General features: G+C 54.3%; 1 protein-coding gene across 4 annotated transcripts; it reads right to left on the reverse strand.

Moving 5' to 3' along the window:
* Positions 1-25718, reverse strand: KCNC4 (potassium voltage-gated channel subfamily C member 4). 4 transcript variants are annotated; one of them, XM_068660172.1, is made up of 5 exons: positions 25415-25707; positions 22732-23478; positions 15234-16170; positions 13544-13729; positions 1-1389 (listed from the first exon to the last, which is right to left on the reverse strand). In XM_068660172.1, the coding sequence occupies exons 1-5, from the start codon at positions 25580-25582 to the stop codon at positions 1328-1330; spliced, it is 2100 nt and encodes a 699-aa protein (XP_068516273.1). In that variant the 5' UTR covers positions 25583-25707; the 3' UTR covers positions 1-1327. The 4 variants fall into 4 exon arrangements, with proteins under 4 accessions (XP_068516273.1, XP_068516270.1, XP_068516274.1 ...); XM_068660169.1 differs by lacking the exon at positions 1-1389 and adding an exon at positions 7271-7952 and having other exon boundaries at positions 25415-25704; XM_068660173.1 differs by lacking the exons at positions 1-1389; positions 25415-25707 and adding exons at positions 7271-7952; positions 24445-24729.
* Between the last annotated feature and the right edge of the window lie 2156 nt (positions 25719-27874).

Genomic DNA, 27874 nt, shown 5'->3' on the forward strand with positions numbered 1-27874 from the left:
GTTCACTCTGAAACCTAAGGATGTCACCAGTATGGCCATAATGTTAATTATTTCATCTTTGCTAGTCAGAGCAAGCAGAGCCAATGCATTTGTCAGCTCTGTGGTGCCTTTTCTTCAACAAATGAAGATTGCATGGATGTTGAAATCAATCTGCCGTGGGCTTTCCAAGAGGGCTCTGATCCAAGCTGTGCAAGGAAGCAAGGAGCCACAACATGCAGGCAACACAGCTGCCGGAATTGCGATCCTCACTGCCAGGGACACATGGGCTTGGGGCTTCACAGTGCATGGAGAGGAAACACCAAGGCAAGAGTGTACGGGAGCTGACTCAGCTCGTGGATGTCTTTATTAGAACTCTAGTACGGCTGGACAGGTAGAGGCATGCGTACAGGACAAAGGAAATGGGAGTAGTATTGCCTTGATCACAGAGATATGTAACAGCATTAGAAAGACACTGACCCTTCCAGGCCAGCCGGGCTCACCCCACCATGGCACCCGCATCTGGCACTGCTATTGCTTCCTGTCCCTGTCCCCATGCCCCAGCCAACCCCGTCTGTCCCCGTCTGCTTGGGGCACAACCACCAGGGGGGCGATGGTGCAGCAACCCGCTTGTGGCACCCAGAATCATGGAGAGCCCCTAGTTTGACGACAGAGATGGTCAGAGCATGGATGGAGCCACGGGCGGGAGTGAGGGGCGAGCAGCTGACGAGGCTCTGTGGTGGAGGCTGGGCTCCGGCCGGGTCTCTCGAGCAGGACAGCAGCAGCCAGGGGATGCATCCGAAAGCACGGGCGAGAGGAGGGGTCAATGTGTGCAGAGGGCTGGTAGCAGGCAGGGGAATGGGGCAGCCCCCAGTCCCCTGACCTCCCCTCCTGGCCCTGCTGCCCCTCTCTGGCAGGGAACCCGGCTGCCAGACACTGAGGGGGCAGCCAGAGCTTCGGGTTGCTGCACTGGGCAGGCAAAGCTCATTGGAGAGAGCAGCCTTTGGCCTCAGGGAGAGCACCCCTGGGGGAACATACCCCTGAGCCTTGAGCAGAGCATCCCTCGGCACTGGTGACAGCATCTCCCTTGGGCAGACCATACCTTGGTCTTGGGCAGAGCATCCCTAGTGGGACGCATCACTTAGCATCCCTTGGCCTCAGGGAGAGCATCCCGTTGGGAAAACATCCCTTAGCCTCAGGGAACACATCCCTTGGGGTTCACATCCCACTGCCTCAGGGAAAGCATCCTTTGGGGTGCACATCCCTCTGCCTTGGGGAGAGCATCCCTTGGGGAGAGCATCCCTCAGGGCACACATCCTTCGCCGGGGTGCTGCCCGCATCCAGCCGGGGCTCAGGAGAAGGTGACCACCTCACCCTGGGGGTAACTGGAAGAGAGGACGTCTTGGCAGGTGTCTGCAATTAAAGACAGAGGTACGAAACACACCATTAGAGATTGCTTTCATCAGCTATTTGTGGAGAAAGAGAAAGCGAGGGAGAGAGAGACCAAGCTTTATGGGGACCAAAATTTTGTAGGGCAAAGAAAACAGAGGAACTGAAAAGTGAAACAATCTTCTCTGGAGGGAGAAAGTGCTGCTATTCTATCAGTCAAGTAGGCAAAATTGCTAAAAATGCCTCTGAATAGACCCAGAGACACCCCCCGCAAGGTGGAGACATTTCCCATGTCTCCTTGGATTCTCCTTGGTTTTCTTTCTTGGGAGAAACCAGAGAAACCAGAACTGAAGTTGGGGCAACTTTGAAAGTAAAAACGAAGAACAGAGGAAAGAAGTCTTTTCACTGCAAGAACGCTGCTTGTGACCAAAAGTTTCCAAACCTACCCCAAGCCAGATGTCCTAAAGCCAAGCCTACTGCATTAATATCTCACAGTGTTTTTTCTTCTCTCTCTCTTGCTCGCTCTCTCCCTCCCTCCCTCTCTCTCCCATTTGTTATCATTAAATTAATTAACATTGATTGGAACTCTGAGTCACAACAATGCCTCTACCAATGTGCCAGGTTTCCAGGCGAGGGGCTGTCAGACAGGGAAACAGCTCCTGATCCACCCGATAAGCCACGGAACTGCCCTTTCCAGCCAGTAGTTTTGCTGCAAAACCCAACGCTGAGCTCCAATGGCTGTTTGCACCCTGGCTTCCCCCCCACAGTTCCAAAATCAGCTTGGTTTCCCCAAAAGAAATGTCTTATCCTCTGTCAAGCATCACAGCTGTGTGATGGGCTCTCCCTACCCACTGCAGAGCCTGGACATTCACTCCCCACACACAGTCTTTGCAAGCCCCCAAACAGCCACTTCCCAGCTAAACCCCTAGGATTGCAGTCCCTAAATTCCTTGGTAGTTTGTCCCCAAACAATGAACCAGTTTGGGGGACCCAGATTCATCTCCATCAAACAATTTGGGGTAGATTCTGATACACCCTGGGAAAAGACAGCACTGGCCGTGCACAAAGCAGCTGCTGAAATATATTGCTGCTCCCGGTTCAATCACTCCTGCAAGCAGCTAAAAGCTCACTGCAGGTCTCGTGGTTGGCCAGAAACATTCCCCGTCAGGTCTATTGATTTACCAGGGACACGACTCGGCTTTTAACTCCCATCTCCTCCTCCCTGCTCAAAGCCATTTTATGTGCTAGCTTGAGACCTGCTGCCCACATCCCCCAGGGACCTGCCTTGGAAAGCAGCTTCCCAGCCTCAGAGAAATTAGCACGACTAAAAATAAATAACAACAGCAGAGAATTTTGTTTAATCGCCATCCCCAGACAAAGCCACCATGAGAAATCCGCCCTCCTATCTTGGCTCATCGTTCTCAGCTCGATTACACACCACCAGCAGGTTTCCAGCCCTTCACCCTCACAGCCAACCATGAACCAGCCCCTCTGCAGCTCAGACCCAGCACAGCCTAGCCCCAAAATCCCCCAGGTTTGCTGGTGGTGCTGCCAAGGCCACCCCTCAGAAATTTCCAGGGACAGAGGCTTTCCCCCTACAAGCATCTCCCCGAACAGCCCCAAGCACTGCCTCCACTGGCTGCCAGCCTCCGGCTGCTCCAGTGCAGCGTTTGGGTAGGTCCTACACTAAAACTGTTTGGTCTGATGGTGGGTTTCCTTTTATTGTTTTGTTTTGTTTTTTCATCCTTCCTACTGTAAGCTCCATTTGAATACAAAAGGCCAAAGTGGTGCTGAACAAGAGATCTCTAAAAGCCAAAGCACTGCCGCAGTACTGGGTGCTGCCAGGCTGGGCACTGCCTGATCCCACAGAGGAGCTGGTGTGGCCACCAGTGCAATGGGCAGCACTGGGACAGCTCCACTTGGGCCCCCAAGTGCCTTTGAAGGCTCTTGCCTCCAACCTGCACCATTTTGCAGGTCCCTCTTCTTTTTGCCACTGCAATGGGGTGGCGGGGGGGGGGGGATTTGTAGAGTGGGCAGAGGACCCTGGTCCCCACGAAGCTGCCATGAAGTGCCTCCCAGTGAACATCTGCCCCTCCTGCAACGCAGTGCCCATCTCCACCAGCCAGGGCTTTCATGAAGATGGAGCAAAAGCCTGCAGCCACCCTGCTGCAACAGGCAGGGAGCTGCTGCCTAACAGGGCTGTTCTTTTGGAAAGCCACCTCAGATATCATCCACGCAATCAGGACAGCCCCAAGAACGTCCCCGTGGGGTCATCACTGAGCACTGCCCCTGCCTGAAGAAGCACCCAAGTTCTCAGGTGAGCCTGGCACTGATCTGAGCCTCCCCACTGGGGCAGGACTGTGGCCATCGCCTGCTGGCAGGGACCAGAAGCCAGCACTGCTCTTCTATCAAGAATCAATTGCCTGAGCGGAGGTAACGAAGTAACAGACTGGGAGCTTGGAGGCTCCTATTTTTAAGCTCAACTACATCTTATTTTGCATCTGCCTCTGCTCTCCGCATTCCTCGTCAGCATGGGCAAGGAATAGGGTTGCTTTTTTTTAATTTTATTGTCATTAAATAAGCACTGAGGATTTTTCCTGGCAGCGCTGGGGAAGTCAGAAACAGGCTGCTTCTGGGTAGAGCAATTACTCTCCTGACTTCTTAACCTCCTGCCCGGCTGACAGACAGGCCTTTCTATTTTCTCAGCTCTTTCAGGCATCTCCCGAGAAACAGAGCGGTTGTTGCAACAATAACAATTAATACTTTGCACGCAACCTGGGCTTTCACCACAGCCTCTGTGCAGCACAGGAGGGGGATGTGGGACCTCAGGCAAAAGAGAGGAGCAGGAGGCAAGTCTTGAATGATGGGTGGGGAAGGAAGGGGGGAGGAAGGGGAGGGTGAATTGCCCCAAAGCTCCCTGGTTCCAAAGAATGAGCTGCTTTTGCCCCTAGCACAGCTGTTTTGCTGGTCTCAGCAGACAGACGTACACATGGATACAGGACAGATGGATGCAAAGACTCCAAACAACAGCCAGGAGCTATGCAGGGAGGAAGAGGCATCTCTGATCCCACGCTCAGTACTGAGCATCACCTGTACCTGCAGTGGGGAGAGGAGCATGGGGCACAAAAGCTTTCCCTGGTGCCGTGCCCTACACAGGGGAGAGCCCTGTGCTTGTGGTGCCCATGGCAGGGGCTTGCAGTGCTTCACACCAAACTGGGTGCTTGTGCCCTGCTGGGATGGGGACAGCAGTTCTGATGGGAGCAAACATCGCATCCGCAGCACCAGCCACATCCTCAAAACACGCCAAAGCTCTGCCTTCTGGGCCACGAGGGCAGCAGCAAGCTCAATCGCTGCACACTGTTTTATTTTTTAAATGCTGTTTTAGGACTTGGGCAGAGGCAGCTGTACTCCTATTGATTTATTCAGTTCGTCAAGAATAAATCAAACAACCTTGCTTTCTCCCAGTGCGTTTTGCCTTAGCTGGAACGTGCACTCTTCTCCAGATCCCTAAACATAGATAAGTGGCTGGGAGGATATTCGGGGGAAGTATCGTATTCGCTTGCTCTATTCTTATCCTATTCTCCAGGCAGCCAATTTTGGCCACTGTTTGAGATAAGACTCTGAGCTACAGAGAGGTTTAGCAGTCTGCTCTCCTGAGCTGCTACAGCTCCTCTTACGTTATCAGAGGGATTAACCCCTGCTAACTCACCCCCCAAGCCCTCTGAACCCCCTCCTAAAAATAACATCTTTTTCCCCCTCCTGCATCCTCCAAATCACTTATTCAGAGGAAGGCGGGGGGGAAGAGAGAGAAGATGCAGTGGGTTTTTCAACAGTTTGGTGCCTCCCACAGAAATGCCTCTGTCTCCCATTCGGGGCTCTGTTGTTTTAGAGGAGCTTTTGCACATTAGTCATGCTTTCCACTGAGTTGCATAATGCCAAATCTAAAAATTATGAAGCACAGCTCCATGTCAGCTCTAATATGAAACCAGGGAGAAATCTCATGGTCCACTGAGGGTTTTCCACACTGGACCTGTGGCTGTACCTGGTGTGGGGTTAATGTCCTGCTTGCAAGTGCCTCCAAACCCAAAGCTTTTCTGCATGATGCAGGGCTGGTTTCTGGGGCCTGGCTCATCTCCAAAGTCAGCATGTGACCTTGGGACTTACCCATTTATCATTTATGATTCAGAGACCAGGGAAGGCATGGAGGGTCACCTTCTGTCTCACACAGACTCAGGAAATTTCAGCTCCTCCTGCTCCAAGTACAGGAGCCCCCTCCAAGGGGTGGATGCAGCATCTCACACGCCTTTTGCATGGCTCACAAACCTGTGGAGTTACCTGAATTGTTGGGTGCATGAATGCACTTTAATTATAGGAATTCAATGAGCACAGCTACATAAACCATATACAACGAGCCCATGTACTGCCGGTGAGAGGTAGCTCACCACAGCAGGAACCCTATGGGACACCCTGGGGTGGACAGCAGGGGATGGCGTTCACCCTTAAACACCAGCACCAGGTCTGTTTGCTGCCCGGTCCTGCCTTCAGTCTCCCAGGAAGCGGCTCAGCACTGAGCTGAGCTTTTCCCCCTCTTTTCTTCTTCCCTCCTTTGAATCTCCCTAATCTGCTGATGAGGCTGGGGCAGAAGAAGGCAGGAAGGAAGAAGGAAAGCAAAATAAAAGGTGAGGTTTTCTTGTCAGCTTCACAGGGGTCTGCTTTCTTCCCAAATGAAGGGATTGGACCCAATGATCTTTTGAGGTCCCTTCCAACCCCTTCAATTCTGTGATTCTGTGAAACTGGGTGAAGCATTTAAACTTTCTCCTTGTGTAGCATCTCTTATACTGCAATGGCAACAAGAGTTACTGCAGGATGCTCTCATTGTTAGCCCCTTCTCTACACAGAGGGAAATTAAGGCACAGGGAGCCCAGGAAGGAGCAGAAACATCCTGGCTGCAGCATCTGCCAAAATACTTCAGGAAGCAGCCTTGCACCATGGGGATCTTCACTCTGCATCACCCGATGAGCACTGCCTTGGCTGTGATAAAGGAAACAAGCTTGATCCGTGTAAATTTTTGTGGTTTTTTGTTTGTTTGTTTTTAAACATAGCCAAGGCTAAACTTTGGTCCCCATCCTCTGGCTGAAAGCCCCCAGGTTCCAGTTACCCCAAGCTGGACTTGCTCAGAGTAAGGAAAAAGGATGAGTGTGCTGGGATGAGGGTTGGGGCCAGAGCTGCCAGCACTGAACTGCTCCATTTCCAGTCACCCAGGACCCAGCCACCTCTGAGGAGGCAGAGCCAGAGCAGCCAAGCAAGAAACGAGCCAAAATTCAGGGGAATGCAGGTTTTGTTCTAGATCAGGAGGACATCCGAAATCATTCAAAATCCTAAAAATTGATTTACATGAGCAAAAAAAACAGCAGTGCACAACAAGGAGTTCAGCACTCAGACATCACCCTCCCAGGATGGGGGAGGACCCAGGTCACATCCAGCTCCCATCCCATCAGACGTGGGATTGCTCTGCCCCACCACCCTGGACCAATCTCAGAAGCCAACTCCCCCATCCATCCGGGCCTCATTTTGTCTCAACTCTTCCACTTCCCCACTGCTCAACAGCAGCAGCTTTTCCAGTTGCTCCAACGGACACACATTTCCCTCCCCATCATCTCCCAGCTCTTTATGGAACATTCTTCAACATATTTTACTGATCCTTTATCCCAGCCTCCACATGCTCCCCATACCCATCCCAGGGCCCTGCAACCTCCCACCTCCACAGGACCTCAGGCTGGTATTTAGGACTGCAGAACTACTCAGTACTGGCCTGGGACCATCCCCAAGGTCATACAAAGAAGCAGACACAAGCAGGGAAGCAGAGTGTGATTTAGGCAGAGAAAAGCACAAAACAAGATGGGAACTGCTGCTGGGCAGGGAATAGAGATTTATTCATCTGTTGCCTCCAGAAATTCAAGGCTGATTTAAAAGAAAACCTAAAATGATATCAACTCAGCCATTTTCCACCACAATGATATATAATTTTATGAGTCAACATGTCCTTCTTACATTTTCAGCCTCCTTTGCCCAGCACAAACAGCCCACGGGAAGGAGGGCTTGACACCGAAGAGGATTGCATGCCCTTAGCCCAATTTATTTAGCATGAATAAAGCTTCCAGGGGAATAAAACCACTGAGCAGCCCTCCGACCCCCCTGGAAACTGTCCCAAACACATGGACACGAGACGACGAGGTCAATGGAGACATGACACATCCTGCAAAGGGGCAGGGGGAGCACAGCTGCGGCGCTCAGCTGGAGGTCAGAGCCCACTTCTCAGCGATGGGGACGTCCCAGCTCGGATCTCCTCTGGGCACGGGCACTGCCGGGGACATGGCGTCACGGGGTGGGGGGGGACAGAGCAACACAGGGAGCACGTGGCTGACACAACAAAGCAGGATCCAGGTGGCGTTTAGAGGATGGAGGGGACAGGAGAGCAGGGGCGCCGCAGAGGACAGGGAGAGCTGTAGCGCGACGCAAGGGGAGCCAACCCCACCGTGGATCCTGCCACACCATCTATGCTGCTTAGGCTCCGGGATTTTCCATAGCCTTTGTGAAGAAAATGGACAGAGGTGAGGTTAGAGGTGGGGAGGGAGGAGCGCAGAGCGCCAGGGGAGGCATCACCCAGCCCCTCACCTGACTTCAACCCCCTAAAAAATCCAAAAAGGGCACTGTTGGGCCTTTGAGCACAGCCAGTCTCTGCAGATCCTAACAGGTTTCAGAGCTCCCCTCCACTCCCCTTGGATCCCTATACAGTCAAGGGGGGCTGGCCAGATCCAGGACTGGAGAGTATGCACCCCACTCAGCTCAGGGCTTCCCTGCCAGAAACCCAGCCCGAGGGGCCCTGCCTCCCCCGGCCCCTTTCCTCCCACCCCCACCCCGTGGCCACCCCGGTTTTCAAGGCAGGAGCTACCCAAGAGCTAGGTCAGGAAGGGTCCGTGCTCCTGGAGCAGTGGCCAAACATCCACCAGCACTGATGTTAGGGCAACAAGTAATCCCAACATTGGTCCGGGGAGGGGGAGGTCAAGCTTTGTTTTCCAGATCTCTCTGAATGAGGCATGAGTCTGGGGATTTTGTGGGCTGAAGCAAACAAGGAAACAGCAAAATTCAAACAAATGTGAGATTTGGAAGGAGTTATTCCCCCGGCTCTGGTTTTTAAACCCACTGCAGCAGCAAGCTGCTGCTGAGACCTCTCTGTATGCAGAGAAACAGGTAGAAATGCTTGAGATTTTCCATGAGAAATTGCACTGAAGAGCAAGTATTTCTATTTCTTTAAGCATGGAAACCCTTCACACTCCCCCGAAAAGCCAGAAATTGCTCAAGCTTATAATGAAAAGCAACAGCCAGAACAAATGTTCTTCCAGGTCAGAAGTCACTTTTCTTTGGGAAAGAAAGTAAGTATTTGCACTGAAAAAATGGATTTTTAGATCCAAACAGAAGTCCTGTTTAAAGATGTTCCATGCGAGCCCAAAGATCTGTTCTCTGGACTGCTGCAGCTCACAGGGCCAGCTCTGCTGCCAAAGCGAGGAAAGCTGAGGATGCTCGTGGTCATCAGGAGCCAAACCACCCTGCAGCGCTTGCTGCTGTGCTCTCCAGGCGGGAGCAGTGGGGGACAGCACCCTGACAGCAGAAAAAACAAAGCAAAGGATGACCCCTTCAGCAGTTCCAAGCTCCCAAACCATTCCCCCATCTCTCAGGGGGTTGACAGCAAGTCCCTGGGTTCTGCATTGGTGCAGAGGCACCCATGGCGGGTGTTCTGGGCTTGGCTCAGGGCTGGCTGCACACAACAGAGATGCTGCGGCTTTCTTCCTGCAAGCACCCCTGAGGAGGGTGCTGGCACGAGCACAGTACTGAAAGGCTACAGAACACCGGGGGGGGCTTTCCCATCTGAAAGCCCCCCAGCAGCAGGGAAGGGGCAGGGGACCAAGAGCCACCTGCCTAAACCTGTTGCTGACTCCTGCAAAGCTTTTGTAGTTCCTGCAATGGAAGCAGGAGCAATCTCCAAACAGAAGAGCAATTTCCTTATTTACGTTTTGGCATGAAGCCACTGATCTGAATCCATGCAGCACACCAGGGGGAAAGCGAGCATGGCCCTGGGCTGGGGAGAGCCCCATGACAAGCAAGGGATGTGTCCCACCTACAACAAGCAGGTAATGCAGAGCCCACTTGCCCCAAAACACCCCCCTAACCGCGGCACTGGGCTCATCCTTCAGCAAACCTTGCTCTTTTCCCAGAAGTGCTAAGGCTCTCTGAGCATTTCTCTGCCTGCTTTCTATCCTGAGAAACACCCCTGGGAAGTGATCATGCCTGGCTGCAGCCAGTCTCCAAAAGCTCGGGGTAGGTGATGGACCTACCACCCAAACAACAGAGGCAGAGAGGGCTTACAGGGCAAATCATGCTGCCAGTTTTGATTAAGTCTTAAGCATCACAGTTTGGGGCCACACCTCATAAAGATGCCTGATCGCTCCAGGGCCTCCCTGACACACCCAGAGCCATGCACAAGCACCTGAGAACAAGCTCAGGATGATGTTCCTCAGCCCTGAAGGCTGTCATGGCTTTCCACCAAGCTCCAGGCCAATTGCCACTAAGAAGTCAAGCTGCAAAGCACCCAAGGGCCATACTCTGCTAATTGCTACCGGTGCAGTTCATTAGTGGAGCTGGTATCCCAGCAACTCGAGTAGGTGCTAATGGAGGTCACCAGGATTGCTTTAAAAACAGGTTTGTTGCCAAGGAGCTGCGTGGAGGCATCTCACAAACAGTGGCAGGGCAGGCTGTGTCCCGGGGGCTGGCAATGCTGTGCTCCCCATTTTGCAAACATTTGCGGAGCACGAGCACACGTGCACACTTGCACATGCTTTGAGCTGGCAGCAGATGGGGATGGGGCAATGCAAGCGGGTGGCATTGCCCAAAAACGTGTGTGTGTTTATAACGGCAGCCTGGCGCTCGCCTGCTGGTTGCGCATACTTGCACGCGTGTCCCCATGCAAACGTGGGTTTGTCCCTGCTCCTTCCCAGCTAAGCATCGCTGGCAGATGCTCACATGAGCATTCCTGCACTTGATCCCACACTGTGCCATCCACATGCTGGTCACAACTCTGCACTAATAGCAAACAGAGTAAAATCAGCTGCATGATGCACTGCGCTCAGGCAGCCGAGCTAAAGAACTGCTGCTTTACCATGCTGGGTGCTGTTGAAGAGAGGTGCTGGAAGACCTGACTGACCAGAAGGGTACATCCCCTTCCCTACATTTAACCCCATTCCCTGTAGCTTCTCTAGAAAGTCCGCTCTGGTTTCGATCACTGTCTTGCTTTTCCTAGACCATCTTAACCCATCTTGCTTGCTGCTGGCCAGGGGTGTGCTGGACTCATCCTGCCTTCACATGCCTGCATGCAGGCAAAGGGCTCACATGCCAAGACAGACCCATGCCAGTCTTTGTGTCCCAGCAGGATGCATTTGGAGGAACTGTTGAGCAGGCTCTGACTGCTGGAGGGAGATAAGCCAGTGTGAAGCAGACCCCAGCAGCAGGGGAGCAAGGTGACACCACTATGAGCAGCAACAGGGACAAGAGAACATGCCATGGTGCAGGGGCCATGCTGCAGTACAGCCCAACCCTCTCCAGGGCCCATGTCCAAGGGGTAGTGGGCAGGGATAACTCTTCTCTTCAAGCTGCCCCAGAGAAACCAACCACTGGCATCAGGCTCAAACCATGATGGATGCCAAGATCTGCAGCATATTCCTGAAGCAACCCCGTCTCCTGATTTCCACAGCTTGTACAGACATCGGTACCTGTCCCAGGATCTGACAGATGGCCATCAGCAAATCAGGCTCAGAACCAAACTCATCTCAATTTGTAGAGCTGCCAACATCCCAGTAGCAGAACAAACAGCCTCAGCAGGCGATAAATCAGGACTGAGGGAAGAGGCGCCTCTGCAGCTCCCAGCACCTTTGGGCAGGAGCACAGGAGGATGCTCTGCCACTCAGACCATCGCTGCCCACCCTTAACCCTGATGACACCAGAGCATTTCACCGGTGAAGACATCAGGTTGGACCTCCGGGGCAGTGTCCCATTTATCCATCCCCAATGGCACAAACAGGATGTAGATATTGAGGTTTTCTCTTCCTAAAAGGTCTCACACATTGCTTGGGCTCCTCTAAACACCAGAGCCACTTTTCATCCCCTACCTTGCTGAAATGATCTGGTGAGTGAGCCACGTACATGTTCTTAACTGTATGTGGCACTCTGACGTTTGCAGGAAGGACACCAGAACAACCCAAGAAAGATCACTACAGTGCCTTTTTGAATATCTGTAGATGCCACCATGCATGGAAAAATAAAATAAAAATCTGGCCTTCTGCAACCCAGTAATGTTATTTGGGAGCCCAGCAAGAGCAGCACTGGATCCTCAGCAGTTAGATCTCCTGTAGTTCCCTTGGTTTCAGGGGGACAAAGATAAAATGCTTCAGCTAAAGAATTGCCTGACTCGAGCATCTTGTACAGATGAAGATCAGCATGGGCTGTCGTTCTTCTCTCTCATCCATTCCAGCTCAGTGTCCTCCCCAGATCCAAGGCAGGACTAGAGCCCCCTCACCTCTGCTCATCAGCAAATATTAAAAGAACAACTTTACAGAAAATGGTACTTCCAGGAAACACAAGAAGTATTTCAAGCAAATATCTGTATAATACTCTTCTGCCCAAAGATGAACAAGGCTTTTTTTTTCCCCCCCTCCTCTTTTTAAGGGAGAAGGTTGAGCAGGAACACCAAAGGGAATTGTTGATTTCACAGAACAACACAACCAATTTGCTTCTGCTCATGTAATAACTGTGATTGCCCCCAGATGCCTACCCTCAACTCCAGGACTGCAAGAGAGCCTGGCCCAGGGAAGCCTGGGTCAAGCTGGGCTGCCTTGCACATCAGAGCAGGTGACTCCCACATAAGAGATGCCGGGGGCATGAGATGGACTAGAGCACCTAGACTAGAGGTCACAGACCCAAAACCAAGATCCTTCCTACATCCTAAACCCATCCAGTCTTTACCATCCCAAGCAACACTAAAGCAGCAAACCTGTGGGGGTCTCTAAAGCACCAACACCTCGAGCCAAGAGGCTTCAGTGCACAGCTCAGAAATACAGGGCATCATCTTTTCTCCTGCCTGGTCCCAGGTCACTTGCGCTGATCCCAGTAGCTAGGACTACTTACTGGGAGTAACTGGGATTAGTTGGTGCCAAGGAGGCAGAAGTAGGTCAGACCTGCAGCTACATCTTCCCACGTCACCTTGGATGTACAAATGAGCAAGAAAACTGCAGAACTGAAGAACTGAGCTATGTCCTAAGAATTAACCTAGCAACTGAGAGCGCAGACAGATTCTGCAGCTCAAGGTGGGCAGTGGGTGCATCCTCCCAGGGGCTGGGGTGCTGGGAGGGGGACACCAAAGGCTGGAGGGCAGTGTGAAGGTTCACAACTGAAGATAGCGGTCATTTTGTCACACGTAGAAGAATTTTATGTTTTCCTGACTAGTCTCCCCCACAGTTTCCTATAGAAAACCTCAACACTTCACAAAGCTCACTTTCCAAACCTGGAGGAGACAGGCTTTCTGGCAACCTGGTGCTTTTGGCAAGGCAGCAGTTGACACATCGCAGTTCCCCACGCTCAAACCCACCAAAAGACATCAGAGAGGGAGAGAAAAAGAAAAGCCTGTGGGCTCTCCTGCTTACTGAAAATCTTTTGACCTTCCTCAGCCATGATGTCAGGAGAGGTATCCTCTCAACCCTGAGATGGGTGGGTGAGGATCAGGGAACAGAGTTAGAGAAACAAGAGCCAGAGCACTGGGCAGCAAAGGGACAGGACTGTCCCCAAGGAAGGCAGTGTGACCAGCACGAGGTCACAGATCCCTGATGGTGGCAGCCAGGGGAGGAGGACTTGGGGGAAGAGAAAACAAAAGGGATAGAGCTAGCACAGAGAGATGTAGTGGACAGGGATGAAGCAGATGGAAAGGCAGGAAGGCAAGTGGCTTTGGAGGGAGCAGAGAGCAACAGCCAGCTGGGCAAATGGAGATGAACCACAGTCTTGGACAGATGCAGTAAACCTCCACTTCCCTCCTCCATCTGCCCCCCCCCAGCCCACACCTCCAGCACCAGCCGTACCTTTCTGGATGCCTCCATCCGCTGCACAGGAGAAGTCACCCGTGGCCAGGAGGAAGCACGTGGAGGATTTCTTGTTCTTATCCCGGGTGCTAGAGCGCCGCATGGGCCGCTTCTCTTCATCAGATGGTGACAGCGGCTGCTCCTCATCCGACAGCACTACGTTGGCCTCGCCGTTCTGCTTGGAGTCTGCAAGAGGGTGGCAGACAATAATCAGCAGCTGATAAACCCATGGGATGACATGCTCAGGGTGGCCAGAGGGGGTTGATTAGACCATGCAAGGATGCAGAAGACCAGACTGCAGAAAGCCTACAGCAACTCCCAAAACTTCAGGCATGCCCCAACTGGATGTGCTAACTAGGGAAGAAGGACCATGCTGAATTTTAATCCCAAGCAGCAAATAGCATCTCTTGCTCCTGCTGAGGGTTATATACCCTGCACAAAGCCAAGCAGGGCTGGCCAGGGAAGAAACACCCCTGGTCTTTGAAAACCATTCCCACAGTTGGTGGGAATTAGCTTTTCTAAATTCACACCAGTTGAGATTGGGGCTGTTCTGGGTGGTGGTGAAGTGCTAATTTATGTCATGTGACTGTGGTTTGTTAGCTGAGATGCTGCATCTGGTGAGGACCTGTCTCAAGCTCCTGAATCAGTGTAGGGTTAGAGGGATAGGGTTGATCTGCTCCTGCAGAATGGCTCCTCCTGCTTCTCCCCATTGATGGGTCTCTTGGGGCAGATGGGCTGTGCAGGCACTTGGAAAGGGCGTTTATAAGGGAAAGCACCCATACAGGGCATTGGGATCTCCCTGTGTCCTCACAGGTGAAAGGCCAGTGTTAGGCAGATGGCCAGGTAGGTGACTTAGTGAACACTGTGTAGGACACAGCCCTGTCGTGGTCCCTCCCCTTTACTTGCTGCAAAGCTGGCTGCTCTGGGGCAGCAAACAGGTGAGAAGGGCAAAGCAGCCTCCGCAGCAAGCAGAGACACCATGGAGAGGCTCCTTCGATCCCCCAAGCTCGGCCCAAGCCATGTTGCCCACAGCAGGGCTCTGAGCTCTCTCCTGACCCAAAGAAAAAAGACTGGAAAAGCCCCAGACTTCATCTCCTTACATGAGAACAAAGAAAAAATGCACAGAGGCTGATTTTCCTCCTTCCTGAGCAGCACTGGGCTTGCCATGCAGGAATGCCATTATTTACTAGAAGATGAATGAGAAGGTGAGGTTAGGCCCCAGGGTATGTCTATGATTTTATCCATTTTGGTGAAGCTGGCCCTAATTTACAGTCGTGGGAAGTAAAAAAAAAAAAAAAAAAAAAAAAATCTACCCCAAGGACTTTGCCAAATTTGGATGGGAATTGAGCCAATGGTCCAATCTCTGTCAAGCTGAACAAGGTAGGGACATCCTGAATCACACCAAGGGGGCTTAGTGCATTTCTGGAGAGCAGAATATGGCCCTTCCCCTGGGGCTATGCCCACCTTAGGTGGAGGGTCCTGATCTTCAGCATCCTGGTCCACCAACACAGCCCCCAGTACCCGGGTGTCCTGGCCCATTCTGCACCATGAGCTCATCGCCCCAAGAGCCAGGAGCCACATCCTGCAATGGGGAAATCTCCAGGGCCTCTGGGACACAGGGGAACACAGACATAGCCTTGGGGGCTCCCAGAGGTCTCCCACTCCCTCTGCCCAACTTTTGGGGTCTCACCTGACCGCTTCCGCTCAGCCACCCCTTCCTCTACTGCCAAGGGGCAGGTGTCACTCTGGGTGCTGTTGCGGGGGGAGTTCTCCTCGGATTTGCAGTAGGTAGGGGAGTCCAGTGGGGCCGGACGGGGTATATGCTTTTTCTTCTTCTTTGGCAGCTTCTGCTTGGCCATGGCCAGGGAATAGTACATCCCAAAGTTATTGACAATGACGGGCACAGGCATTGCAATGGTGAGCACCCCAGCCAATGCACAGAGAGCCCCCACCACCATGCCCGACCAGGTCTTGGGGTACATGTCACCGTAGCCCAGCGTTGTCATCGTGACCACAGCCCACCAGAACCCAATGGGGATGTTCTTAAAGTGAGTCGGGTCACTCCCACTGGAGTCGGATGTCTTAGCTCCGATTCGCTCAGCATAGTAGATCATGGTGGCAAAAATCAAGACCCCCAAGGCAAGGAAGATGATGAGGAGCAGGAATTCATTGGTGCTAGCCCGGAGCGTGTGGCCCAGCACCCGGAGGCCCACAAAGTGCCGTGTCAGCTTGAAGATCCGGAGGATCCGAACGAAACGGACCACCCGCAGGAAGCCCAGCACATCCCGGGCAGCTTTGGAGGACAGGCCACTAAGACCTACCTCCAGGTAGAAGGGCAATATGGCCACAAAGTCAATGATGTTGAGCAGGTTTTTAATGAAGAGAAGCTTATCTGGACAGCAGATGATCCGAACCAAGAACTCGAGGGTGAACCACAGGACGCAGACCCCTTCGATGTAGGTGAGGATGGGCTCCGTCTCCACCTTATGCGTTAGCAGGATTGTCGTGGTGTTGCCAACCACAAGGGTCTCCGTCACGTTGACATTGATGTTGAAGGCCTCGTGTGTCTCCAGGCAGAAGGTTGTGATGGAGACCAGGATGAAGAAGAGAGAGGCAAAAGCAACTACCTGCAAAAGTTAAATCACACAGGCCATTAGCTGAACTTCCTGGGAATACGTAGAAAGATTTGGGTCAACTGGTGGGGGAGAGCAGTAATTTTATGTACCATGATGATGGTAACTGCAGGGCAGGCTGAGGCACACTTCTGCTGTCACCTGTGTTTGGCACATCTCTTCTAATCCTTGCAAGTGAACAGCATCAGCAGGGATGGGAGAAGGCCTCATCTGACAAAAATGAGGCTCCAAACACCCCAGGAGCTGTGCTGCTTGCCATCCACTCAGTCCCTGCTTCCTCAAGACCAAGGATGGAGAATGGGGAGCATCCCCTGGACCTCTCCCATCAGTTGTGAGCAAACCTCAGAGTCTGGGGTCATCGGTCCAGGACCTTTCTCTAAGAGCTGTGATATGGATGCAGGAAGGTGCGTTGGGCTCCAGCGGTGGCTGGAGATGTGCTGGAGATGACAGGTATGGGAATGAAGGGAGACCTGCAGCAGCCTGTGTTTGGAGCAAGCCTCCACTTGACCACATGAAAAGAAACACACGTGAAAGGCAACTTTCAGAGGACTAATTCAAAGAGCTTTCCCCCACACTCATCCAAAATCCCCCAGCTGAGATATCCTTGTAGGTCCCTTTCAAACCAGGATGTTCTTCAGATTCTATGAACCTAATGTGTGGTCTCGGCGTGGACCAGAGATGTATGTCCTTTTGCCCCCTCACTACTCTCTGAGTAGTGAGTCAGTGCTGGGTGTTTTTCTCACAAGCAGCCCCAGGAACTGGGAGGGCAGAACATGGAGAGCAGTTGGCAGAGCTCAGCCCAGCATTGCACTTATGCTCAAACCCAGTGACACACGGGTGGCTCCCACTGCTTCCCTCTCTCCAACATGAGAGACCTTCGTCTCCTCCCCACGTCATGATGCCACTTCAGGTGTGAGCTAGGAGGGGCCAGCAGCATGCAACTGTGTCACAGAAAACACTGTCGTCCCCCCTATCGATCCTTGCTCAGCCCTCTCCTCCCCAACAGGATGAGCTCATGATGAGTCCATTCCCCAGAGCATCTGTTTGCAAGAGCCCCTGAAAAAAGCCACTTGAGCAGAAAAACCTTCCTTCTACCTCCCTCCAGCACAAAAGCACGGTTGCTTTGGCTTCTCAGGAGCAGATCCTTGCTGCTAACACAGCCTGGACACACTGGGCAGGATTTGACCTGCTGCTCGCAGAGCTTCACGGCTCATTTTGCCATCAGACCAGCTGTCCGGCTGCGTTCAGCAGGCAGCCGTGCCACAAGCCTGCTGGAGACGACAACCCAGGTCCTCGGCTGGAGTGAATAAGCAGTGGAGACAGCCTGAGTCACGCTGGAGAAAAAAACAGCCCCAGACACTGGCAGTAACATGAGAGTATCCTCACAGGGTGTCCCCAGGGGTAAACCTGTGTGGGTCCCGTGTAGGAGAATCATTCCTCCAGAAGTGGGGTGTGAAGTTTAAGCCAGACTCTAATTGAGGGAGAAATCTCTGGAAGATGATTCTCCCCCACCCCATGATGGACACCTGCCCAGGGATGGGCTGAGATGCTTTGTACCCCCCAGACCAAAGCATGCCGGACCATACACTGTGGGGCCTCTCTTGCCAGGCAGCTGCACTCAACGTTGCACAACCGGGGAAGCAAATCCAACCAAAGTGGGATCTTAAAATGAGGCCATTTTAACCAGGCAAGAGTGTCTACACAGGTGGTGGCATGGCCAAAATAATCTAATTTTCATCTGGGTCCTGAGTAACATTCCAGAGTTTGCCCATAAGGGTAATCTCAAGGACACATAAAGATTAAAAACTTAGGCTCAAAGCAAAGTAGGAAAAACAAAATTACCAAGGAAGATAGCAAGACCCTGCTGCCACTCCCCCAGAGGAGCAAACACTCAAGCAATGAAACAGCCCTGCTGTGTGAACTGTGGAGGTGAGAGCTGATTTAGCCCCAGGTGCAACAGCATTCTCTAAAAATAGCAGAGTCACGTTCACAGCCAGTGCCAACCACTGTTCCCCCTCCAAAGCTGACAGTGCTGCCCCAGTTTTGCGTCAGCTGAAGATCTGACCTGAGACATCTTACATCAGCTCTAACCTCTGTCTTGCTCCCAAAAATGTCTTTAAAATAACATAAAATCCATGTCTATACCTAGCAGTAACCAATACAGCACTAGAAGTCCCACCAAACAAGTTCTCCAGAATCTGCTGCTGATCTGAATGGCGGTTCAACATAGTCTGTACAGTTTGGGGTGGTTGCTCCCAAAAAACATGACCCTACAGGTTGGACTGGAATTTCCAATGGATGTGAGGTCAGGTTTAGCTGCAAAGGGAAAAAAAAATAATAGGAGCTACACATGAGCTGAACTTGGAAGCAGACCAAACACCAGAAGCAGAGTAGCTTCCAATGCAGAACAACAGTTTTACACTGAGCTGGGATGGCAACTACACCAGACACCGTATTTTCACTGGCACCTCTGAGACTGGATTAAATAAAGCAGGCAATGAACCCATGGGCATTGGCACTACAAGGAAAAGCAGTTCAAAATGTGGGGGGGAAATTTCTAACCACACGCTCATGCAAGTTGCCAGGTCTGGAGGTGCAGGGATACAGATGCTGGAAAGAGGGGAAGATGGAAATAGACACAAGCTAACCAAGTCAGGGCCAGAGGGGCTGCTCTGGGGCTGGGGAGGAGCAAGGACCAGAGAAAATTAGCCCTGAGACTCTTAGTCACTGCTGTCACAAGATCTAGGGAGGGTTTTTCTGCACACAACCTGGGACGGCTCTCCTTCCTGCTGATGCTAAGATTTGGCAAGATGCACCAGACCGGCTGCTCCAGGAACGAGCACCCACAGAATCTACTGCTCCAAAGCTGCCCTGGGGAGGGTCCAGCGCATCCCCAGGCCAAATGCTGATGGTCAGCACTGACCCTCTGCTTCCCCTCTGAAAGAGAGCAGAGAAACTCTGAAATGGGGTAGCAGAAAAAAGTCCCACTTCAGCCACTCCCAAATGGGGTGGCTCATTGGACACTGCACCTGCAGAGGTGCTCGTGGGTCTCAGAGCATCCTTGTGCCACACAGTGACACCAAACCAGTGACACCATAGTCCACCACTACACTCAATAACTGGGTGCACTAGACAGGTTGTTGTCAGTTGGGTCAGGTGCACCTCCATGTGCTTCAGTTTCTGCTTTTGCCAAAGCATTTTTCCTAAGCTGTTGCAAAACCACACTGATATCTCAGCATGGAAAATATGACCCAGGAGAGCCTGAGAGCATCACTGCTGGAGCAACTTGAAGGTGGCCATCCCCACAGCAGTGCTAAGCTGAGCCCTTATCCAAGAGAGGCAAAAAAGAAGGAAGCAGGGAGCTCCCAGTGCAGCCCAGTCCCACTCCATCCCACCATTATCTCCCCAGTCAGAGCTCACATCACAGCCCTCCCTGCTGCCTCCGACGCACTCCCGCCGTTTCTGTTTAGCGAATGCCTTTCTGACAGCAGCCTCAGCGTGCATGAAAAATAACATGAAAATCTGAATTGAATTATTTTTCTTGATTGTTTTTTGTTTGTTTGTTTGCTTGTATTGCTTTGTTCTGTGTTCTATTTGAAGCATTTCAACACTCAGAACATCTCAGAGGCAATGAGCACTTGAAGATGGAGAAAGGTTCAGGTACCCCTTTTAAAACGAGTAAAGCTCTTGCTGCCCAAACATTTTTGTGTGTGTGCATGTGTTGTTCCTACGTTAGCTGCAAAAACACCTCCTTGAGAAACCGACCCCCTGCCCTTTGAGCTGCTGGTGGGTGTGAAATGCCTGCAGGATTTCTTACCATTGATGTTTTTTTACACCTCTAAAGGCATCCAGAATTCATTTAGATCCCAAATGCCTGCATGTATGTGTGCGTGCGTGGCAGATTTCAAAGCTGGGTGTTACAGGGGGGATGTGCATGGATGGCTCTGGAACTGCGTGGGCAGGTGTCTGAGGGTCAGTGGGCAGCACTTTGGGGATGATCTAAGAGTATCTGCGAAAGGAGACACCCACGCAAGATAGTGGCTAGGCTGGGAGCCCAAAGACGCTCCTGGTTATGGGGAACACGTCCCAGGCACATTGGTGTCTATGGATAGGGACTGTCTGCATCTGCAAAGGGGTCATGAGGTGGGTGTTGGCACCTGCATGTGCTCACAGTGTGTGTACACGCTGTACTGAGTCCCCAGAGATGTGCATGGATGAAGACTCACACCACCCAAGTCACAGAATCCAAAGGCAGGGACTGGGAGAGTGAAGAACCACCCACTGTAGGGGAAAATCAGGTGCAAGAGCATCTGAGGAACCTGAAGGTGCACAGGTCCATGGGACCTGATGAGATACATCTGCAAGTCCCGAGGGAACTGGAGGATGAAGTTGCTAAACTACTGTCCATAATATCTGAGAAGTCACGGCAGTCCAATGAAGCTCCCAGTGACTGGAAGAGGGAGAATATCACTGCCATTTTTAAAAAGGGAAAAAAGGGAGACCCAGGGAACTAAGGGAACTATAGGCAGTCAGTCTCACCTCTGTGTCTGGCAAGGTCATGGAGAAGATCCTCCTGGAAACTCTGCAAAGGTACATGGAAAGTAAGGAGGTGGCTGGTGATGGCCAACATGGCTTCACTAAGGGCAGATCGTGCCTCACATATCTGGTGGCATTCTATGACGGGGTTGTAGCATCGGTGGATAGCAAAACAGCAGCTGACATCACCTACCTGGACTTGTGCAAAGCACTTGACACTGTCCCCCATAGTATCATTGTCTCTAAAGCTGAGAAATATGGATTTGATGGCAGGACCATTCAGTGGGTAAGGAACTGGCTGGGTGGTCGCACTCAAAGAGTTGCAGTCAACAGCTTGATGTCCAGGTGGAGACCAGTGATGAATTGTGTTCCTCAGCTGTCAGTACTGGGACCGGCCCTGTTTGGCATCTTTGTCAGCGACATGGACAGTGGGATTGAGTGCACCCTCAGCAAGTTTGCTGAGGAGACCAAGCTGCATGGTGTGGTCAACACACTGGAGGGAAGGGATGCCATCCAGAGAGACCTGGACAGGACTGAGAGGTGGGCCTGGGAAACCTCATGAGGTTCAACAAGGCCAAGCGCAAGGACCTGCACCTGGGTCGGGGCAATCCCAAGCACAAATACAGCACAAATACACGAGTAGAAAGAGAACATCCTTGAAGAGAAGGCCCTGGGGGTACTGGTGGATGAAAAACTGAACACGAGCCGGCAATGGGCGCTTGCAGCCCAAAAAGCCAACCGTACCCTGGGCTGCACCAAAAGCAGCATGGCCAGCAGGGTGATGGAGGGGATTGTCCTCCTCTGCTCTGCTCTCATGAGACCTCACCTGGGGTCCTGCTTTCAGCTTTGGAGCCCCCAGCATAAGAAGGATGTGGACCTGTTAGAACAAGTCCAGAGGAGGCCCATGAGGATGATCAGAGCCTGGAGCACTTTTGTTATGAAGACAGACTGAGAGAGTTGGGGTTGTTCAGCTTGGAGAAGGGAAGGCTCCAGGGAGACCTTACAGTGGCCTTCCACTACTTAAAGAGGGCTACGGAAAAGCTGGGGAGCGACTCTTTGTCAGGGGGTGTAAGGAAAGGACAAGGGGTAATAGCTTTAAACTGAGAGAGGGAAGGTTTAGATTGGATAGAAAGAAGTCCTTTACTATGAGGCTGGTGAGGCACTGGAACAGGTTGCCCTGAGAAGCTGTGGACGCCCCATCCCTGAAAGGCCACATTGGATGAGGCTTTGAGCAACCTGGTCTAGGGCGAAGTGTCCCTGCCCATGGCAGGGGGGCTGGAACTAGATTGTCTTTAAGGTCCCTTCCAACCCAAACCATTCTGTGATTATGTGATTCTGAGAGGGGTGTGTGAATGTGTGTTTCTGTGTGAGAACCACAGCTGTGAGCCTGTGCTCAATATGCTGATGGGGACCATATGTTGCATGTGGGCTGCATCAACGTGGTGATGGTGGTGGACATGGGTGCCGGGACAAGGGTGTTGGCAGGGATGGAGAGGGCATCTTTTGGGCCTGAAGAGGGATACGAGCTCCTTGGGGACAAATGTGAGGATCCCATTTGCTTCAGTGGGACCCAATTTTAGTATTTCCCTACCTGCTGACACACGTGCCAGGGCATAGGCCCTGTCCTGTGTGATTAAACACTGTTTTTGGTGTGTGCACACATACAAGGAAGAGGAAACTAGACAGTCCTGCCTGTCCTAGATCATCCTAAAACTCCATGAGGGCTCAGCCCTGCCAAAGGCTCTCACAGACAATCCCTCACCTCCATGACAGGCCAGGAGATGCCTGGCAGCACCCAAGGGTGTGAAAGTGGCCACCAGTCTCAGCCCATGTGCAGTGAGTTGGGAGGGGACAGGGAGATGACAGAAGAGGCTTCCCATAAGATGGGAGATGGCCAACATGCCCCATGTCAGTAAGGGGACACCCAGTGGAGAGTCCATCTCACCCACGGAGATGGGGAGATGAAGGTATCACCAGCACGGCCCCATCCCCATCCGCCAGCACTTTTCGGGAGCTTACCCTTGCTGCCTTGGATGAATAGGGATCCTCAAAGAGTGCCCACATCCTGGGCTGCCAATTCCGACAGCAGCCACCCCCTCCGGCAGCCCCTGCCGCCCCTGGCAGCCTGTCCTCCATGCCCAGGCGTTGAAGGGCCATCTCCCTACCCCCTTCCTCTTCAGGCTCCTCTCCACCAGCCCCTCCACCGGGCTCAGGACTCTCGAAGATGTCCAGGGCCTCTTCAGCATCGCGGTGTTGGCGGTAGGTCATCCAGCAGCAGGGCTCCACGTCGGTCTCGTCAATGCCCCAGTAGGTCAGCTCCTCCTCGAAGAGAGGCCCGCAGATGTCAGCCGGGCAGTGCAGCTTGCCAGTGCGGTAGTAGTTGAGCACGTAGGAGAAGATCCCAGGGTGGCGGTCAAAGAAGAATTCATTGCTTTTACCATCAAAGTCAAAGTTGCTCTGGGCATCAGGGTCAGCGAGCCAGGCCAGACGGGTGCCCGGCAAAGTCCGCAGGGTGCTTTTGTAGGTCTCATGCCGGGTGCCCCCTACATTGATGGTGATCTTGTCCGAGTCTTCCCCTTTGCCCATCTCTTCCTTCAGGCATGTTTTGGAAGGTGGTTTGTTCCCCGACTTGCGTCCACGGTAGGAGGAGACACACACCGAGCTGATCATAGATTTCGGTGGATGGGAGGCGCACGCTTCGCGCACTCTTCCTCGGGGCGAGGAGCTGGGGGTCGGCGGAGGCGGGCGAGGGGAGCAGAGATGGGACTGGGGAGGGGAAAAGGGGGGGCTCAGCCTTCGCTCCGGCCTCCGCCAGCCCCGGTGCCGGGCGAGGGGGAGCAGGCTGGAGCCGAGCCGGATACCGCTGGCTGCCGGAGGCCGGCAGCGGAGGCTGCAACCTCCACCCCCTCCAAAACCACCCTCCCGGAATAAAACCGCCCTCCGCCCGCAGGCAGCCCAGCCCCGCCGGGCAGCAACAAGTGGAGGAGGGAGGGGCGCGGGGGGGGAGCTGCGGGCAGTGCCGGGGGGGCCAGGCCGGGAAGGAGGATACCGCCAAGGCCGGCGGAGGGGGGGCAGCCCCCGGTACCTGCAGCGCCAGCCGCGGGGGGGCCCCGCCGCCCGCCCCTCCCGCTCCGGCGGCTCCGCGCTCCCTCCGCCCCCCCCCGGGCCGAGGGGCAGGGGCCCCTCCCCGATTCCCGGTGGAGGTGGCGGGGGGAGAATGGATGCTCCCCCCCCACACACCTCCAAGCGGGGCCCTGCCCTTCAGAGGGGGCTGCGGCGGCGGGGAGGGGTGGGGGGGGTGCTGCTCCCGCGTGGCCGGGCCGGGGGGGGCCTGTTGCGCCCCGGAGGCTGCCGCCCGGCTCGGCTCAGCCGGGGAGGCGGCGAGGGCTGCTCCGGGGCTCGGCGGGGAAGCGCCGCCGCCCGGGGCTTTTATAGGGCTGGGAGCGAGCGGCGGGGTTACAGGAGCCGGCGCCGCCCCGCCGGGGGGCCGGGGACCCCCCCGCCCCAGCGCCCGGCCCCACGGCCCCCCGCTGCCGCCGGCACCCCCCGCTGCTGCCCTCTTTCCTTCCCTCCCTCCCCGCCACGCTCCTCCATCCCCGCATCCCTCCCTCCATCCTCCCAGCCATCCACCCCACCATCACACCCAGCCGTCCGTCGGTCCGTCCGTCCATCCCTCCGTCCCTTCCACTCCCCCCTCCACCCCCCGCGGCAGCCCCCCAAGCTCTGTCTCACCTCCCCGCGGGGCGCGGTGCGCAGCGAGGCTCGGGGGGCTCTGTGTCAGTGCGGAGGGAGCCCCGGACACCCCAGCTCCGCTTCGCGCCGGAGGGGAAATGCAGCCCAGAGCTGCCTGCGGATCTGGAGCCAGCTCTTGGCAGAGGCTCGAGCAGATCCCATCCCTCCCTGGCTCACAATCCCTCGCTCACCGAGAGGTCAGCAGAGACCGACCCTAGGTGCGGATCGGCGGTTGACGGGGAGCCCGGCAGCACCAGTCAGCCCCGGCCCTTCCCTCCCACGACCCCCTCCCCGAGCATCCCTCTGCCCTGCAGCGGCTCCCGCATGAAATTCGTCCCTTCCCCGGAGCTGTGCCCATGGGTGCTGGGACTGGGCTCAGCGCAGGACGCAGGGCATCACCCACCCCAGCCCCTGGCCCTTCCCCTCAGCCCCCTCGCTGGGGGCTCTTCCACCCCCGGGGGATGGTGAAGCTCGGCTCCTCCTGGGACTGGGGAGGACGTGAAGAGGGACAAGCCTGTCACCAAGGCAAAGACCCCAGGGACCCGGTCCTGTCAGCGCTGTTTACTCCAGCACGGGCACTGCTGGTGTTGGCAGGGAGGGGGGCGGAGGGGGTTGCAGGTGTGTGATTTGGGGTTATAAGTGGGATCAGAGCCCAACACAGGTTTGTTACTGGGGGGGGGCGGGGAGCAGAGGGAGGGGGACACAACTTAGCAATGGGTCAGCACCTGGGTAAGGAAGTCCTCAGCGCAGAGTGAGGGGACAGCGAGTGGGGAATGCTGCCCCACTCCCGCACCAATCTGCACCTTCCTGGGCTCTGCAGAGGGTCCCCACGGGGTCCTGAGCCTCCCACCCCCACCCCTTGCGTGGGTTTGTCCCCTCTGTGACATGATCACCCCCCTGCCAGGGGTGCTGGGGCAGACACTCCACCCAAAAGGCATCAGAGACATCAGAGCCGCGCTTAAAATCTTACCACCAAGAAAGCCCTGCTCCAACTGTAGCTGCAACTCGACAGCTTCCAGGGCCGAATCCTGAGCGGGTGGAGGCTGGCACGGCTCCACACCCAAACCACCGGGGGCTGCACCAGCAGGGGAGCACGGAGCCCAAGGGAAAGCCGTGCTGGAAAAATCGAGCCTTGCATCACTGGCCAGGCATCACAGCTCAGCTCCTCATCATCAGTAATGTGAGTTTGGCCAGGAGGAAGGAATGCTGCGACCTGATGCTAATATTTTATACAGCGACTTTCATCCCAACAGATCGCCGTGCACCCAAGCACAGCCGCTCCTGGGGCGGGAGGGGGTGGCCAGGCAGACAAATGGGTTGTATCTGGGGAAGGAAAGGATCTTTTAGCCAGCAACACCCGCCCAAAGCTGTCTGCTCTCTAAATATGCCTTCAGATTTTTAATGTCCATGGGAAAAAAAAAAAAAAAAGAGAGAGAGAGAGAAAAAATAGCAAGAGCTTGATGAATAAGGGTCTTTTTGGAGAGAGAGGGAGTCACTTCTGCAGGGACCTCCTTCGTCCCCACTGCAAGGCTGACAGACAACAACCGGGTAAGGGATGGATCAGTAGGATCTGGAAGATTTCATGGAGGATCAGCTGCAACCTGAAAAGCCAGAGCCCTTGGGTGGGTCCCGAGGATGAGGTATGGGGTTCCCAGGTTCCCCCCACTGGTCTCTGCACTATCATAGGGCCCACAGCCCAGTGAAAGGGGCACATCCCCAGCTTGGCACACAGAGAGTGGCATGACAGCCTGTGGAGTGCTTGGAGGGCTGCATGACCTGAAGGAGAGGACAGGGAGATGCTGGGAACATGTGGCATCTCTGCCCATGGAGGGACAGAGGAGGCAGGGGAACTGCATCTGAGTTTAGGGAGACAATCCAGCTTTGGGGTAGAGATGGACAAACCAACCACACCACGTACTTCAAGACCAGGATTCTACTACTAGAAAAACATGTTGACAGCAGCCTACTTGCCCCAAGGTCTCTGCCCTCTTCCCTTCATGCTTTTGGTGGGGCAGGCCAGCTTCTGGGCAGGAGGCGGCGGCACCCACTGCACCCCAGGGTGGGAGCCCACACAGCCTTTCAAGATGCTCTCTCAGAAGCGGGTTTTCGCAGAGAACCTATTGCAGGCTGTGAGCAAGGCACGTCTCTGCCGTGCTCCTCTGTTGGGGTGAATTTTTCAGCTAAACTTGCTCCTCGCCGGCCGGGCACGGACAGCGGGGCTGCGCTCCCTTGGGACAGCAGGTTGCACACCCCGAGTTTGCCTCCCCGTCCCCACGCCACCTCTGCCGCGGAGGGGACACGGCTCGTTTCCAGCCCCAGTCCCTCCCCCCGGTCCCCGCGCCGCTGTGACACAAGTGCCACCTGGCGGGGCTGCCGCGCAGGGAAAGCGGGCGGCGGAGGGCGGCTGGGGCCGGCGGCGAATCTGGCTCCATCCGTGGCGTCGCTGATGCAATTTTGCTCCGCCAAAGCAATTTCGGGGCTGGAGGAGGCTGGGGCTGGAGCGGGAGCAGCAGAGGTGCTCCAGTCGCCTTTGTCTGCCGTTTGGATGGCTGCGAGCAGCTCCTGGCCGCGTGCCGTGCCTCGGTTTCCCTGTCTGCAAGAGCTGGGATCACAGCTGTGCATTTCTTCCAGCACCGCTCAGAGACCCACGGTGAGACTCTGCTCCTTCACACGGGCACCCCTGCACTGTGTCTGTACCCACCCCATGTCCACACTCCAGTCCAGGGATGTTTTGAAGTGAGACACCCAGAAATCACCCCCTGATCCAGTGGTACCATCCTCTGCCTCCTGCCAGGCTCTGTGCCTCACTGTCACAGGGAGTCTGTAATAGTGGTTTTTTAAATCACACATGTGGCTTAAATTTGCCTTGTTTCTCCAGGGCTTTTTTCCAGCCCCATGTGGGCCAGAATCACCCTTTGCCGTTCGTTTCAGGCAGGTTTTGCGTGGAGCCCCTGCACCAGAAGCTGGATGTTTCTGCCCCCATATCCCCCCACAACCCACTTTCAGCCCTGGGACTCCTCAGAGTGAACACAGCTGAAGCCTGCCCTGCTCTCACCCTCCCGGCCTGGGGCTTTTCCATGGCAGCAGCTCACTCAGCCCATGCAGTAACTGCAATCCCAAAGATGCATCATCTTTGCTGCTGTCTTTTTTTTTTTTTTTTTTTTTTTTTTCCTGGGTTTGCTTTTGCAGATAGCTGCAATATTTCCCTGCCTGAGAGAGAAGGGGATAAATCAAAATGACTCCCTTTCTACACTGTGGGGTGGCCTGGGGACAAGGCCCTCGTGCCAGCCAGCCACTGCTCACCCACAGTCCAGCAGTGGGAATGTGCCACCTCCCTGTGTCCCAGGTCTGAGCCTCTTCCAAGTTCGTAATCAGGCAGCACACACTGCAGAGTGAGCACAGGTTCAGGCTGAGACCTGACAGCTCAGCA

The sequence above is a fragment of the Anas acuta genome, chromosome 24 (assembly GCF_963932015.1).
Source record: "Anas acuta chromosome 24, bAnaAcu1.1, whole genome shotgun sequence".
Classification (NCBI taxonomy): Eukaryota; Metazoa; Chordata; class Aves; order Anseriformes; family Anatidae; genus Anas; species Anas acuta.